The sequence below is a fragment of the Gadus morhua genome, chromosome 14 (genome assembly GCF_902167405.1).
Source record: "Gadus morhua chromosome 14, gadMor3.0, whole genome shotgun sequence".
NCBI classification, from domain to species: Eukaryota; Metazoa; Chordata; class Actinopteri; order Gadiformes; family Gadidae; genus Gadus; species Gadus morhua.
Genome location: NC_044061.1, coordinates 27,372,382 through 27,385,893, shown reverse-complemented (window position 1 = coordinate 27,385,893; position 13,512 = coordinate 27,372,382). Strand labels below are relative to the sequence as shown.

The window sequence follows — 13,512 nt, the reverse complement described above, 5'->3', positions numbered from 1 at the left end:
TTTGGAACATATGTTATAGGTGGGTGAGGTGCAAACTGGGATAGGCTACTGTTCCCTGCTCTAAAAACATACCCAATATAAATGACTTTTTTTTTTTTTTTGCTCTCAGGAAATAAAAAAATCCTCATAATAAGTAGTTTGTCTTTATTAGAACACGGGCTGTGGTGGGACAAGTTATTTTGTTGAGAGTTTCTTGACTTGCAGCAGTTATAGATCCGTGGTTAGTCAGCTACTCTGATCATGGGAAAGCCACAACGTTGAAGTGACTGTAGTCAGGGATGGACTGGCCCAAAAATTTGGCCCGGGACTTTTGGATGGAGAGGCCTTTTATGAGACCGCGGGAATAGCGCGCGTAGAATTTTGCCACGGTGTAAAATAATAAAAACTAGTCCTTATCCGTGGATATGTGCATAATTGCAACGGCATGTCAATGTTGGGATGTGCATGTGTTTAGAATATTGTGAAGATCACTGGGAAATATTTTATAAGCAATCTTGTCCATGTACAAAATATTAGAAATTGCATGTGCCTAGAAAGGTAAATCAAGGCTGAAAATGATCTAAATAGTGTAAGATACAATTATTTTAGTGGAAAAAAATTGTCATACACATACACAGGGTTTGGGAGATGGGGGCGGGCCGGGGTTTGTTGTGCGTTGCTGTGGTTACTGGTGTTGAAGTGTTCCAATGGTTTATTAGCGGTGGTATCTAATAAATCGCTCTCTAATCAATACTTCCTTCACTGCCTCTTCCGTGGGCATTACAATATTATGAATTGTTCTCCGACGTCTCTGGTACTTCCATAATTAGTTCAAGTAATTTTTATATTGCCAAACATGCTCGCTAGTGCACCTGTCATAGCTATACTGCTGTGTCCTGTTCCCGCCGAACCATTGGTCTCGCTGACAGGGGCGTCGCCGTCAACCTTGGCTTTTCCACGGAAAAGGTCGGTTAATTTAGCACATTTGGCTGCGTCTTGCTCTAACATTTTTTTCCTTTTCAACCTCAACTTCTGAGCGCCACCCAATTCTTTTGCCTCTTCACCACCTTTTTTCCTTTTTGACATTTTCGTATTTCTGTGTAACTTCAGTGAGATCAACGAGAAGTACCGGGTAAGTGACCCGGCCGTGTGTCAGGCTGAGCCAATCAGAAATGACAGACCGCGGAGCAGTCCAAGTTGGGAGGGGCCGTTCGGCTGCTCTGCTGCTTTGGCCGCTCGCTTTGCCCCAATACACTGTGGGGGGGCTCCCCCCTCTAAATTGACAGTAATACATCGGCCCCGTTTCACCGTTGCCTGACGAGCTCCGTTTCGCGCTGTAAGTAACAATATCCGGCAGCAGGCCACCCCAAATCACGGCTTACTTAACTTTTTCATTTTTTTTTACATCTTTTACAACAAAAAAATATATATAAATTTATAATAAAAAAAACTAAAAAAAAAAAACTAAAAGAATACGGCTGGCCGGCTCGGACTGAAATCGTCCGGCCGTTAGGGAAATCTCCCGAACCTCCCGATGGCCAGTCCGCCCCTGTCTGTAGTACAGAGCGGGTGGGATGCACGGGGCGGATCATTCGCGTTAATTGCGATAAAAAAAATAAATAAATAACTGTCAAACGATGCGTTTGACAGTTAACATGGGGGCTGAGAAGGTGGTCTAAATAAATTATAGATTGCGCTGAAAAACGATAGCGCTCGTGAAGAAAATTATCAGGAAAATAAAGTCCAACCGGGGTCTTAAAGGCCCACTATGCAACTTCGGGAATATCTTCGCTGTTTTCTTGGTTTTGGCACGCACATTACTCTACACAGCGCCCCCTACAGCTTCGTAGTAGATATTTCACAACACTGTCGTAACAACTCGTTGACGTCCCTTCCCCATGCACTTCTACGCGAGCCATGTGCATTTGTTTTCAAAGAAGCCGGCGAATGCGTGGAGCCATGTCCCAAGTAGATGTTCATAAAGTGTAGGCAAGGTTATACATTTTTAAAAGGGTGTATTTGCATTGCAATAAACATAAATCCATCCTTTTTTATAGTTCACCGGGAGAATTTATACCCTAGGTTATAATTGTTTTATCTTAGGTTGAACAGAACAATCAGTGTAAGAGGTTTGGCCAACATAATAATCGAAATAAACAAGAACCTGGATTCGGGGATTCAGTCTGTATCTGGGGGACAGACGAACAGCAAAACACCCATGGAAACAAAGGTCTTTATATGGTTGCAAGCAAGCTAGAAACATACAGGGCTCACAACAAAACGGTCGAGAAAACAATTTTTACAGGGCTCACAACTAAATGGTTGAGCAAACACATTTGTACAGAGACTATCAGAATCAAGAATACCACGAAGACAAAGTTCACCCAAAGGTACTTTCAATTTCAAAAGCAACACGGCCGAGTCGGCGTCTGATTTGCAGTCTTCTTTTTCTTTCAGTTCACGCTATTCCTGTGTGTGTGTGTCTGGCCTCTCTGTCGGTCAGTCTCCCTTTTCTCTTCTTCTGTTCCTCCGACATTGGGTTTCTCTGTCTCTTTTTAGTCGGCTGATCTATGATGAATATAATAATCCCTTAGTTACTTGTGTTTATATCGAGCCGGTTCCGTGTTTGGGGGTCTGTGCCGTAAAGCAATTCGTTACTGTAGTGACCATAGGTAGTGACCCTTGCACAGAAGCATACGGCCGACATCTTTCTTTATTCTGGGTGGAAATAGTAACATAGTTACGCCATTAAATGCGTTTATGGAAACATTTTTAGCGAGGAATGTGCATTTTACTTTCATAATGTTCGCTCGGTGAATGTGAAGGATGTTCGGTTTGATAGTTATGACGAAGAGTGAACGCTCCGTTCACTTGCATGGACAGAGTCTCTGGTTGCTAAGCAACCTCAACGTCTTGGCGGACTATTTCTCTCCTGATCAACACTACGAATGCTGGAAACACACCAGACACACCATGTGAAGTTATTTAACCCGATTATCGTTATTTATGAGTCCTTAGCCCAAGTGAAGGAGTTGAAGTACCTCGGGGTCTTGTTCGCGAGTGAGGGTACTATGGAGCGTGAGATTGGCCGGAGAATCAGAGCAGCGGGGGCGGTATTGCGTTCGCTTTACCGCACCGTTGTTACGAAAAGAGAGCTGAGCCGCAAGGCAAAGCTCTCGATCTACCGGTCGATCTTCGTTCCTATCCTCACCTATGGTCATGAGGGTTGGGTGATGACCGAAAGGACGAGATCGCGGGTAAAAGCGGCCGAGATGAGTTTTCTCAGAAGGGTGGCTGGCGTCGCGGGATAGGGTGAGAAGCTCAGTCATCCGTGAGGAACTCGGATTAGAGCCGCTGCTCTTTTACTTAGAAAGGAGTCAGCTGAGGTGGTTCGGGCATCTGGCAAGGATGCCCACTGGGCGCCTCCCTTTGGAGGTGTTTCAGGCACGTCCATTGGGGAGGAGACCTCGGGGAAGACCCAGGACTAGGTGGAGAGATTATATCTCAACACTGGCCTGGGAACGCCCCGGGATCCCCCCGTCAGAGCTGGTCAATGTGGCCCGGGAAAGGGAAGTATGGAGCCCCCTGCTTGAGCTGCTCCCCCCGCGACCCGACCCCGGATAAACGGATGACGATGAGATGAGATGAGATCGTTATTTATATCCGAGATTATTTAATCTAACCCGATCTAAACTCTATCATGCACCCAAACACGGCGGCGTTTGGGTTTCCTACCTCGGACTCTAGCGCAGCCACAGGCGCGTTGAACCATTTTTGTGACACACAATGATCAAGCGTCAGGTTAGGCGCGTTACTCGCGTTATCCAACGCGAGTAACGCGGTTGGTGTGGCCGTACCATTAGTCGATTGATCCATGATGAATGCAACAATTGCCTCGCAACTGGCTGTTTATATCTAGCCGGTGCCATGTTTGGGTGTGTGTCTGTGCCGTAAAGCATTTTCGAAACTACAATCTGACTACATTTTCGAGGATACTTCTGCTGCGTCACATCCGGATTGTGTCGGTCCGAACAGATCAAGTTGCATATGCGCTTTTTCACTGGAGAGGCGACATGGGTAAATGACACACCCACCAATCGACCCAGAAATGGATGCAGAACCATCAGCATAACTCTCAACCTGCATACTTAATGTAATTTTGGCTAAAAAAGTTGCATAGTGGGCCTTTAATAATCGTTCCTCACGGAGATTCCTTCTGAGGATCGCAGCCTCTACGTCCACAGGCTCTCGTAGAAAAGGACATGCCATTTCTAACACTTCCTTCTGTCGGAGAGCTGCCTTCAGCCTTATAGACAACAAACTCAGAGTAGGTCTAACCACCTCCCGAGCAGGTTAGACCCACGGCGTATGTTGCCGCAGCAACTAACTAACTCTCGGTTGCGCTGAACCTGCTACCTGAAACGGAAAACCCAGAGTTTCCACTAACTCAGAGCGAACAAACTCGGGGTTGCCTCAAAACCAGCTACCTGAAACAGGGCTCTGGACTCAAAATTCTTTCAGAATATTAATCTCTAGAATAAGATGCATTTATAAAACCCTATGCCCTAAAAATGTTTACTTTTCCCACAATTTCATATTAAATGTCATCATGATAAAAATATTCAGTCTACAAAAATAATCAAAAATTCACCAAAATCGCCACAAAAAATCTTTAGACAAAGCCTCTTAAAAATCATCGAACAGAATTTGTTTTATTTAGTTCCATTTGAGAAATATTTGCCAATAAAGTTGGAGCAGTTAGCACATTTTTCTTATATGATCATTTTGTTATTGTATTAAAAAACATACGACTATTATTAGGTGGACACCAATCCCCCCCACTACCCATGAACCCAAATTGTGGTACTGCACCCAAAGGTGGCGCTATTTAAAAAAATATATATACATGAACTAGCCTTATTTCTCCTTACCAGATTGACCTGGACTCAAAGTTCATTCATCAGGTTAATCTCTAAAATCGGATGCATCTTTTAAACCCCGGTCTTCTGCTCTATAAATGTTTAATTTTCCCACAATTTCATAGAAGAGCCAAACTTCCACAGTCTCAAACCATTTTGCCTATATGACCATTTTGTTATTGTATAACTACCATACGGCTATCATTAGGTGGATACCATTAACAGTGCAAATCTTCAGATCTGTGCTCTTTTAAGAAAGCCCTTAATTCTCTTGTGAAATGTTTGCTTGGAGTTTCCTTAATGTTGTGTGCTTATCAAAAGACATTTTCACCATCTGTATGAGCGAGGCTTCATGCAGTTCAGGAATGTCAGTGGCTCAACGGGATAATGCCTTGTATTGGTGATCCTTAGGTTGAGAATTTGAATCCTGATTAGAGTATTATGAACAAGCTGAACATGACAATCTGTCTTTCCCACTAATTTAAGAAACATAGCATTGAACAGCACCTGAAATTCATCAGGCAATCAACATTCTGACTCATTCCAAAAATCTGACTGCCAAGACACAGAAGGGCATTAGGGGAACTTCTTCGTTAACCATTTTTCCTTCATAATTAACTGTCATATTTATATTTCTTCCGTTAGTGTTCTTGACTACAAATGTTTAATTTCCCCAAAATTTCCAAGATTTTTCAGGTGCTTCTAAGAAAGCCCCTTATTCACTTGAGAAATGTGTGCCTGGTGATTTCTGGATGTATGCTTATCAAAAGACATTTTGACCATGTGAATGAGGCTGAAGTTCAGGTTTATCAGTGGTTCATTGGGATAATTACTTGTACAGGTGTTCCTTAGGTTGAGAGTTCGATTCCCGATTCACTTGAGAATTGTGTGCTTGGATGTTTCTGGATGTAGTATGCTTATCAATAGTAATTTTGACCATGTGAATGAGGCTTAAGTTTAGGTTTATCAGTGGCTCAATGGGATAATGCCTTGTACAGGTGATCCTTAGGTTAAGAGTTCGAATCCAGATTATAGCATGCTGAACATGACATTCGCCCATGGCAGCTCTCCTGGAGGCCGAGGCACAGTATTGCATTCAGTGGAACATCTTCATCAACATCTTTCCTTCATAAATATTTGTCCTATTTATATATCTTCCATTAATGTGTTCTTGACTTTTAATTTTGCTCGGTTATATTCAATACTTGTTGGACCACTCTACGGTCCAACAAGTTGTCTGTCCTGACATCTTGGGGCTCGGGGCAGGGGGGGGTCATAAACATATGGCCTGCGAAGCCCTTTGAGACTGCAAACGTTATTAATATACTAACATACATAATATACTGTTGGTTATACAAATAAAATCGAATTGTATTGAATTTAATTCTCAGAAGCGAGCGTACGCCTGGTCACATGACCTAAGGTCCTGTGTGTTTATACAGGAATGCCAATCAGGGTCCTCCTGGGAGCATTAGTCTGAAACGGGACGGGCCGCGCCCACGTGGTCGTTCCCAGGACGCAGCGCTGAGTCAGGTCTTCGGCCTGCCGGTCTGACCTGCTCTGAGCCAGTTTCCTGCCTGCTCTATTTGATCAGCTGGGTGGTTTCACCGCTGGGTCGGTGCTCAGCATGATATACATGAAGGTCACGCTGGATTATTGAGGTGACCGTTGATTGAGGGATTAAGGAACACTGCAATTTCAGTCAGCTGATCGAATGCAAAATAGATTCTCAAGTCATCTTAACATGAGATATCCTCAGATCTTCAATAACACAAGTCATTTTGTTTGATATATGTTTAATAATGGTGGATTACAATGTTGATTTTTGATGACAATGATAGTTTTTCTGCCATGTCTACCTGTTGAAAAGAAAAGAAGAGCATTACATAAATCAAACACACACATATACACAGACACACACACGCACGCATGTGCACCCACACACAAACACAAACACACATGCACACGCACTCAAGCACAGACACACACACACACACACACACACACACACACACACACACACACACACACACACACACTTACCATATGGTGTGTTCAAATCTATTTGTAGATTGTGCTGTCTGAAGAGATAAAGAATATAATGTATGTTGTTAAAGAGGGACAGATATTGACAAAACTATTATGTTTCAGATGATACATTTTTATATATTTATATACGTATATATATAATATTTAATATACATTAATGAAAAGGATAGATAGATAGATAGAGAGAGAGAGAGAGAGAGAGAGAGAGAGAGAGAGAGAGAGAGAGAGAGCGAGAGAGAGAGAGAGAGAGAGAGAGAGAGAGAGAGAGAGAGAGAGAGAGAGAGAGAGAGAGATAGATAGATAGATAGATAGATAGCAAGAGAGACAGAGAGAGAGACAAACAGGTAGATCTAGCGGCACTCACTGCAGCGGTAGAGGAGGTTGATCCTGCTGATGTCCTGGGTGCTCATCTGCGTGGCCCTCCCGATGACAGCGTTGTTGTCTGGGATGGGCAGGATGGTGGGCTGCCTGTTCCTGGAGAAAGCAAACCTGCCACACAAACTAACAGTGAGAAACACCACTGATCTGATATCTGTTACTAATGCTGATGAACCGCCATGGTGTGGATTATAATTGATGCATTCCATTCCTCCTACATACACCACTAACATGGAGATCTGTCTCATCTTGAACAACATCATGTAGATTAAATGAATGGCTCACCTCCCATAGTGCATCACAGAGTTATAGTCGTAGGGGGTCCCCAGATTAATGGTCTGGATCTTCCGGAAGTTGGACTCTTGTCCTGGAGAAGGAGGATGAGCCAAGTTTAGTTTATTTATGCATGTAAATCCTTTCATTTAACTGATTTCACTGTTCAACAGGTGCATCGTTGCACCTTGCGTTGCACCTTGAACAGATCCAAATCCTACCTCGTATAAACACTGTACTTGTTATTAATTATTATTTCGATTGTATTACTGCTACTCAGAGCTGTCAAACATTGAATAATAATATTTATAATATAAATAATTATAATACATAAAAAACTAATAGAACTGTAAACCAATAATGTGAAGTGTGCGTCCGCTTCTCCCACCCGGCTCTACGTTCTCCAGAAGGATGCGGACGTTGCTGTCGCGGTCGGAGCGCTGCTGCTCGTGGTTGAAGCCCAGGGCGTGCAGCAGCTCGTGCTGGATGACGGAATTGAAGACACACCCCTGGCGGCTGAGTGACACCACCTGGGCCCGCCCCCGGCGCCCCACGAAGGAAAAGCACCTGTGAGGAAGGAAGAGGTTCTGTACTCCGTCCATTACGACCATAGAGGTCAGGACAGATGGACAGACAACCTGATGCCATCACTGGTGTCACAATCAACTCTTTGAATCCCATCATCCATGCATGAAGCTGTGTCCATACCCTGAGCGGGACTGGATGTTCACAAAGTCTCTCTGGCGGTCTAAGGGGATGAAGCGGATGCAGGTGGAACTGGCGAACGACGCAAGCGCTTGCATGATGGTGTTCCGTTCTCTCGCCGCTTGATGGGAAACATTTCACGATAAGTGACAGTTCAGATAATGCAGAAAGTCCAGTTTGTCTTAACCCTAACCCAGAAAAAATCACTTGTCGATCGCTGCAATTCAGTTTGGAATAAATCAATCAACCGTGCCTTGATTTGGAAAAGGAAACTTCAGCATAACTAAATAAAACGTTAAAATATGAAATCATGTAATACACTGACTATAACTTCCCATGATGCAGAGGGACGGATCAGCAGGGAGACTCACAGTACTGATTACTGATGCGGAACGGGACGTAGACCTTCCCGTCGGTGGCCCGGGGCCACAGGCAGCCCCTCGCCGTGCACGGGTCCGCGTTCTTCAGCTCAGGGTCCACCGCGATGTCCCCGAACATCACCAGGGGGTCGCTCCGGCCCTTCCCTGCCAGTAGAGAGGTGGAGGACAGAGAGGTCATTCTATTGTATTGTGAAATATTAAAGCCCTAAAGTATAATGAACAGACAACCTGTCAAAGTTCATCACAACACATGCTCCTGACAAAAACACATTCAAGGACAGGTATCCTGAGTCTTTAAATGTGTTTTCACATAAGTCAAGTAAATCCTAAAACTGCTACTCATGAAGTGCTTCCTTATCATACCAACGTTAATGTTGGCCCTCTCGAGCAGCGAGGAGACAGAGAAGTCTTCATCCTTCACCAAGTCGCCTGAGAAAGAAGAAATGTTTTACATGCAACAACCTTCACGGAACTGCAGTAATGTTCCGCATTGCTATTCAAACAAACACCAAACATACCTGCATTGTCAGCACTGCTTTTATTTGAAGTCTGCAAGAAGTCCCAAAGCAGAGTAAACACAGAGTAGAGTCCTAGTATCCTTATAGTACACTTAATCATTGCAGTTCACGCCATTGAAGCTCACCTTTATGACAAAGCTCTGGACGGAGCAGAAGGTCCCAACGAGCAGAGCGATCTGGAGACGGAGGTGCATGGTGCTGCTGGAGTGAGCTGAGATGGTCTCTGAACGCTCCACCAGGGATGGAGAAATTTATAGGATCGCCCACGCATTGATCTCCTAATAAGGCACAATGCCTGAGAAACACATGACGGTAAGGTTGTGGTTTTTGTATTGTGACAACAAAGCCAAATGGAGAAATGAAAGGACACCCTCACTCTGGCTTCATGAAGAAAGAGGTGATGCATTATGAATCAAGTCAGTCTGGTAGACATGTGAGGCGTTTCTGTAGTGAGAGTAGAAAAGGACACCAAAATGAAACAACAGAAATAATAATCGTTATAAAGTGCATGCTCATGTCCAAGCAGAAGAGGCTTTCCTCACATCGACATGCCAACACTTCAAACAAAGAAGTGCAGATGCAACACCCCGCCAAGTTCCCCAATGTCGGCTAAAATGCAGCAACATGTTTACAAGTAATTTGCCCACACTCTGCTGAAACAGCTGGTTAGGACATCTGATTGTGAGCCACATCATGGATACAATTATGATGTCCTTCTATAGTCAATTTGGACGAATCCTAAACATTTATTGTAAGAATGCAAACTGTGTCGATATAAACTATTGCAGTTTATTTATTTCAACCATTTACTTAGGGTGAATCCCGTTTCTTTGCTCCAAGCAAAATCTCAGGCCTGCCCCGCGCTGTTACGGGTTCACGCGCAGTGCAGCCGTGTCCCAAAAGCCATTTTAAAGATGAACTGAACTGAAATAATCAACATCGATAACGTTCTAAAAAAAATTACACTAAAAAAAAATCATTTACAGGCTCCAGCTCCACCTTCGGATCGTGTGGGTGTGACTGTTGTGCGTGTGGGTGCTGCCGGAGCATGGACACTGCCATTGAATCGTCTGCTGCCGTGAGGTCCCGGTCAACCTTGACCATCTAATGGTGGGATTAGGTTGCATAACCATGCATAGGGCGTTTCGGAGAGAGAGAGGTTTTGGAAGTGGCCATGCTCTCTCTAAGGGACGTCCGAGCGGAGACACTGGAGCGCCCCATAAATAGCAAACAAGTAACAAGGCGAAAACGATCTTTCCCCCCCGTTTTCCTTTGATGCGTTTCAGGAATATCTCCGTAAAGACGGACTCATTGTGGAAACGCAACGAGCTGTACAAACGCTGTAGTAGGCTACCTACATATTCAAGGCGCTGGAGGAGATAGTTGTTTAACCTTTTAGGTTGAGTAGAAATACTTTTTAATGTACAGTTAGTAATTAAATTGACCAAGAGTCAATTTTATTTAAAGCTACAAAAATAATACAGAAGAAACCCTGTAACTTTCAACGCAACACTACGCTTCGTGCCCACTGCACCGTCAGTCAAAGGACTCAGGGCTGACGGATGGGGGAGGTTTCCAGGGTCGTCAGAGCCCGAGTAGTGTCACAGTGCTTAAATTTGCATACGTGATCTGATTGGTTGACGGATCCGTCGCTGCCGAAAAAGTTGACAATTTTTCAACTTTTTGACGGAGCCTTCAGCGCACGGATCCACAATGCATTGCGCGTCTGTCCCCATTCAAAGTCAATGGGGATCAGTCGGACGGAGGTAGTGGGCACGAGGCGTACGAGGCGTCCACATGAATCCCGCGTCGTAGCACGAAACCGCATAAGTCCGGTTTTATTTGAAACTACCCTGGGACCATGGATCTATTAAAGAACATGGTTTATTATCTGCCTAATAACATGGTTATTAAAGACATGGTTCCACAAAAAAATCGGCTCAGGGTGGACAGGACCTGAAAGACATGTTAGATGCACTTTGGGAGATACACCCGCGGATGAGCATAGATGCGAGGCGGATTCACGAGTGTCACATTTACTTTAGGTGGATGTTGTCCGGAGTTGCCAAGGGCGTGAGGCGCCGGGCGGGTGTGGGGATACTCATAAATCCCCGGCTGAGCGCCGCGGTGTTGGAGTTTACCCCGGTAGACGAGAGGGTCGCCTCCCTGCGCCTAAGGGTTGTAGGGGGGAAAACTCTGACTGTTGTTTGTGCGTATGCACCAAACAGCAGCTCAGAGTACTCGGCCTTCTTGGGGACCCTGAATGGAGTCCTGTATGGGGCTCCAGTAGGGGACTCCGTAGTTCTGCTGGGTGACTTCAACGCCCACGTGGGCAACGATGGAGACACCTGGAGAGGCGTGGTGGGGAGGAACGGCCTCCCTGATCTAAACCCGAGCGGTCGTTTGTTATTGGACTTCTGTGCTAGTCATGGATTATCCATAACAAACACCATGTTCGAACATAAGGGTGCTCATAAGTGTACCTGGTACCAGAGTACCCTAGGCCGAAGATCAATGATCGATTTTGTGATCGTGTCATCTGATCTGAGGCCGCATGTTTTGGACACTCGGGTAAAGAGAGGGGCGGAACTGTCAACCGACCCCCATCTGGTTGTGAGTTGGATCAGGGAATGGGGGAAATTTCCGGATAGACCTGGTAAGCCCAAACGAGTAGTGCGGGTGAACTGGGAACGTCTGGAGGAGGCCCCCCTCCTAGGTATCTTCAACTCACACCTCCGGCGGAGTTTTTCTGGCATTCCTGTGGAGGTTGGGGGCATTGAGCCGGAGTGGGCGGTGTTCAAAGCCTCCATTGCTGAAGCTGCGGCGGCTAGCTGTGGCCTCAGGGTCTTAGGCTCCTCAAGGGGCGGTAACCCTCGGACACCGTGGTGGACACCGGTGGTCAGGGAAGCCGTCCGATTGAAGAAGGAGGCCTTCCGGGATATGATATCCTGGAGGACTCCTGACTCGGTTGCAGGGTACCGACAGGCCCGAAGGGCTGCAGCTGCTGCCGTGTCGGAGGCTAAGCAGCGGGTGTGGGAGAAGTTCGGAGAGGCCATGGAGAAGGACTTTCGGTCGGCACCAAAGTGTTTCTGGAAGACTATCCGGCACCTCAGGAGGGGGAAACGGGGAACCATCCAAGCTGTGTACAGTAAGGTTGGGACTCTGTTGACCTCAACTGAGGAGGTCGTCGGACGTTGGAAGGAACACTTTGAGGAACTCCTGAATCCGAATAACACGCCCTCTATGTTGGAGGCAGAGCTCGAGGTTGATGGTGTTTCGTCGTCAATTTCCCTGGTGGAGGTCACTGAGGTAGTCAAACATCTCCGCAGTGGCAAAGCCCCAGGGATTGATGAGATCCAGCCAGAAATGCTAAAGGCTCTGGGTGTTGAGGGGCTGACATGGTTGACACGCCTATTCAACATCGCGTGGGAGTCGGGTACAGTGCCAAAGGAGTGGCAAACCGGGGTGGTGGTTCCCCTGTTCAAAAAGGGGGACCAGAGAGTGTGTGCCAATTACCGGGGTATCACACTTCTCAGCCTCCCTGGTAAAGTCTACTCCAAGGTGCTGGAAAGGAGGGTTCGGCCGATCGTCGAACCTCAGATTGAAGAGGAACAATGCGGCTTTCGCCCCGGACGTGGAACTACGGACCAGCTCTTCACTCTCGCAAGGATCCTGGAGGGGGCCTGGGAGTATGCCCATCCGGTCTACATGTGTTTTGTGGATCTGGAGAAGGCGTATGACCGGGTCCCCCGGGAGAAACTGTGGGAGGTGCTGCGGGAGTATGGGGTAAGGGGGTCTATCCTCAGGGCCATCCAATCCCTGTACTTCCAAAGTGAGAGCGGTGTTCGTGTCCTCGGCAGCCAGTCAGTTTCGTTCTCAGTGGGTGCTGGTCTCCGCCAGGGCTGCGCCTTGTCACCAATCCTGTTTGTGATATACATGGACAGGATATCGAGGCGTAGTCGTGGTGGGGAGGGGTTGCAGTTCGGTGGTCTGAGGATCTCGTCACTGCTTTTTGCAGATGATGTGGTCCTCATGGGATCATCGGCCTGTGACCTTCAGCACTCACTGGATCGGCTGGCGGCCGAGTGTGAAGCGGCTGGGATGAGGATCAGCACAGCTAAATCTGAGGCCATGACTCTTAGCAGGAAACCGATGGATTGCTTACTCCGGGTAGGAAACGAGTCCTTAGCCCAAGTGAAGGAGTTTAAGTACCTCGGGGTCTTGTTCGCGAGTGAGGGTACTATGGAGCGTGAGATTGGCCGGAGAATCGGAGCAGCGGGGGCGGTATTGCGTTCGCTTTACCGCACCGTT

The 13,512-nt window shown here is 46.3% G+C and overlaps 1 protein-coding gene across 2 annotated transcripts; it reads right to left on the bottom strand.

Annotated features, from left to right (window-relative positions):
- Nucleotides 1-6,677: 6,677 nt before the first annotated feature.
- LOC115558616 (low choriolytic enzyme) lies at nt 6,678-9,496 on the bottom strand. 2 transcript variants are annotated; one of them, XM_030376880.1, is made up of 10 exons: nt 9,327-9,496; nt 9,202-9,232; nt 9,047-9,112; nt 8,675-8,827; nt 8,307-8,424; nt 7,987-8,165; nt 7,611-7,692; nt 7,312-7,436; nt 6,942-6,979; nt 6,678-6,757 (listed from the first exon to the last, which is right to left on the bottom strand). In XM_030376880.1, exons 1-9 carry the CDS (start codon nt 9,393-9,395, stop codon nt 6,960-6,962), a joined length of 843 nt encoding a protein of 280 aa, XP_030232740.1. In that variant the 5' UTR covers nt 9,396-9,496; the 3' UTR covers nt 6,678-6,757; nt 6,942-6,959. The 2 variants fall into 2 exon arrangements, with proteins under 2 accessions (XP_030232740.1, XP_030232741.1); XM_030376881.1 differs by having other exon boundaries at nt 6,678-6,753.
- Nucleotides 9,497-13,512: the final 4,016 nt, after the last annotated feature.

Coding starts and splice junctions, on each gene's coding strand:
- LOC115558616 (XM_030376880.1), bottom strand. CDS start 9,395: ATGCACCTCCGTCTCCAGATCGCTCTGCTCGTTGGGACCTTCTGCTCC. Junction 9,113..9,201: donor AAGCAGTGCTGACAATGCAG/GTATGTTTGGTG, acceptor CTTCTTTCTCAG/GCGACTTGGTGAAGGATGAA. Junction 7,693..7,986: donor TCTGGAGAACGTAGAGCCGG/GTGGGAGAAGCG, acceptor CTCCTTCTCCAG/GACAAGAGTCCAACTTCCGG.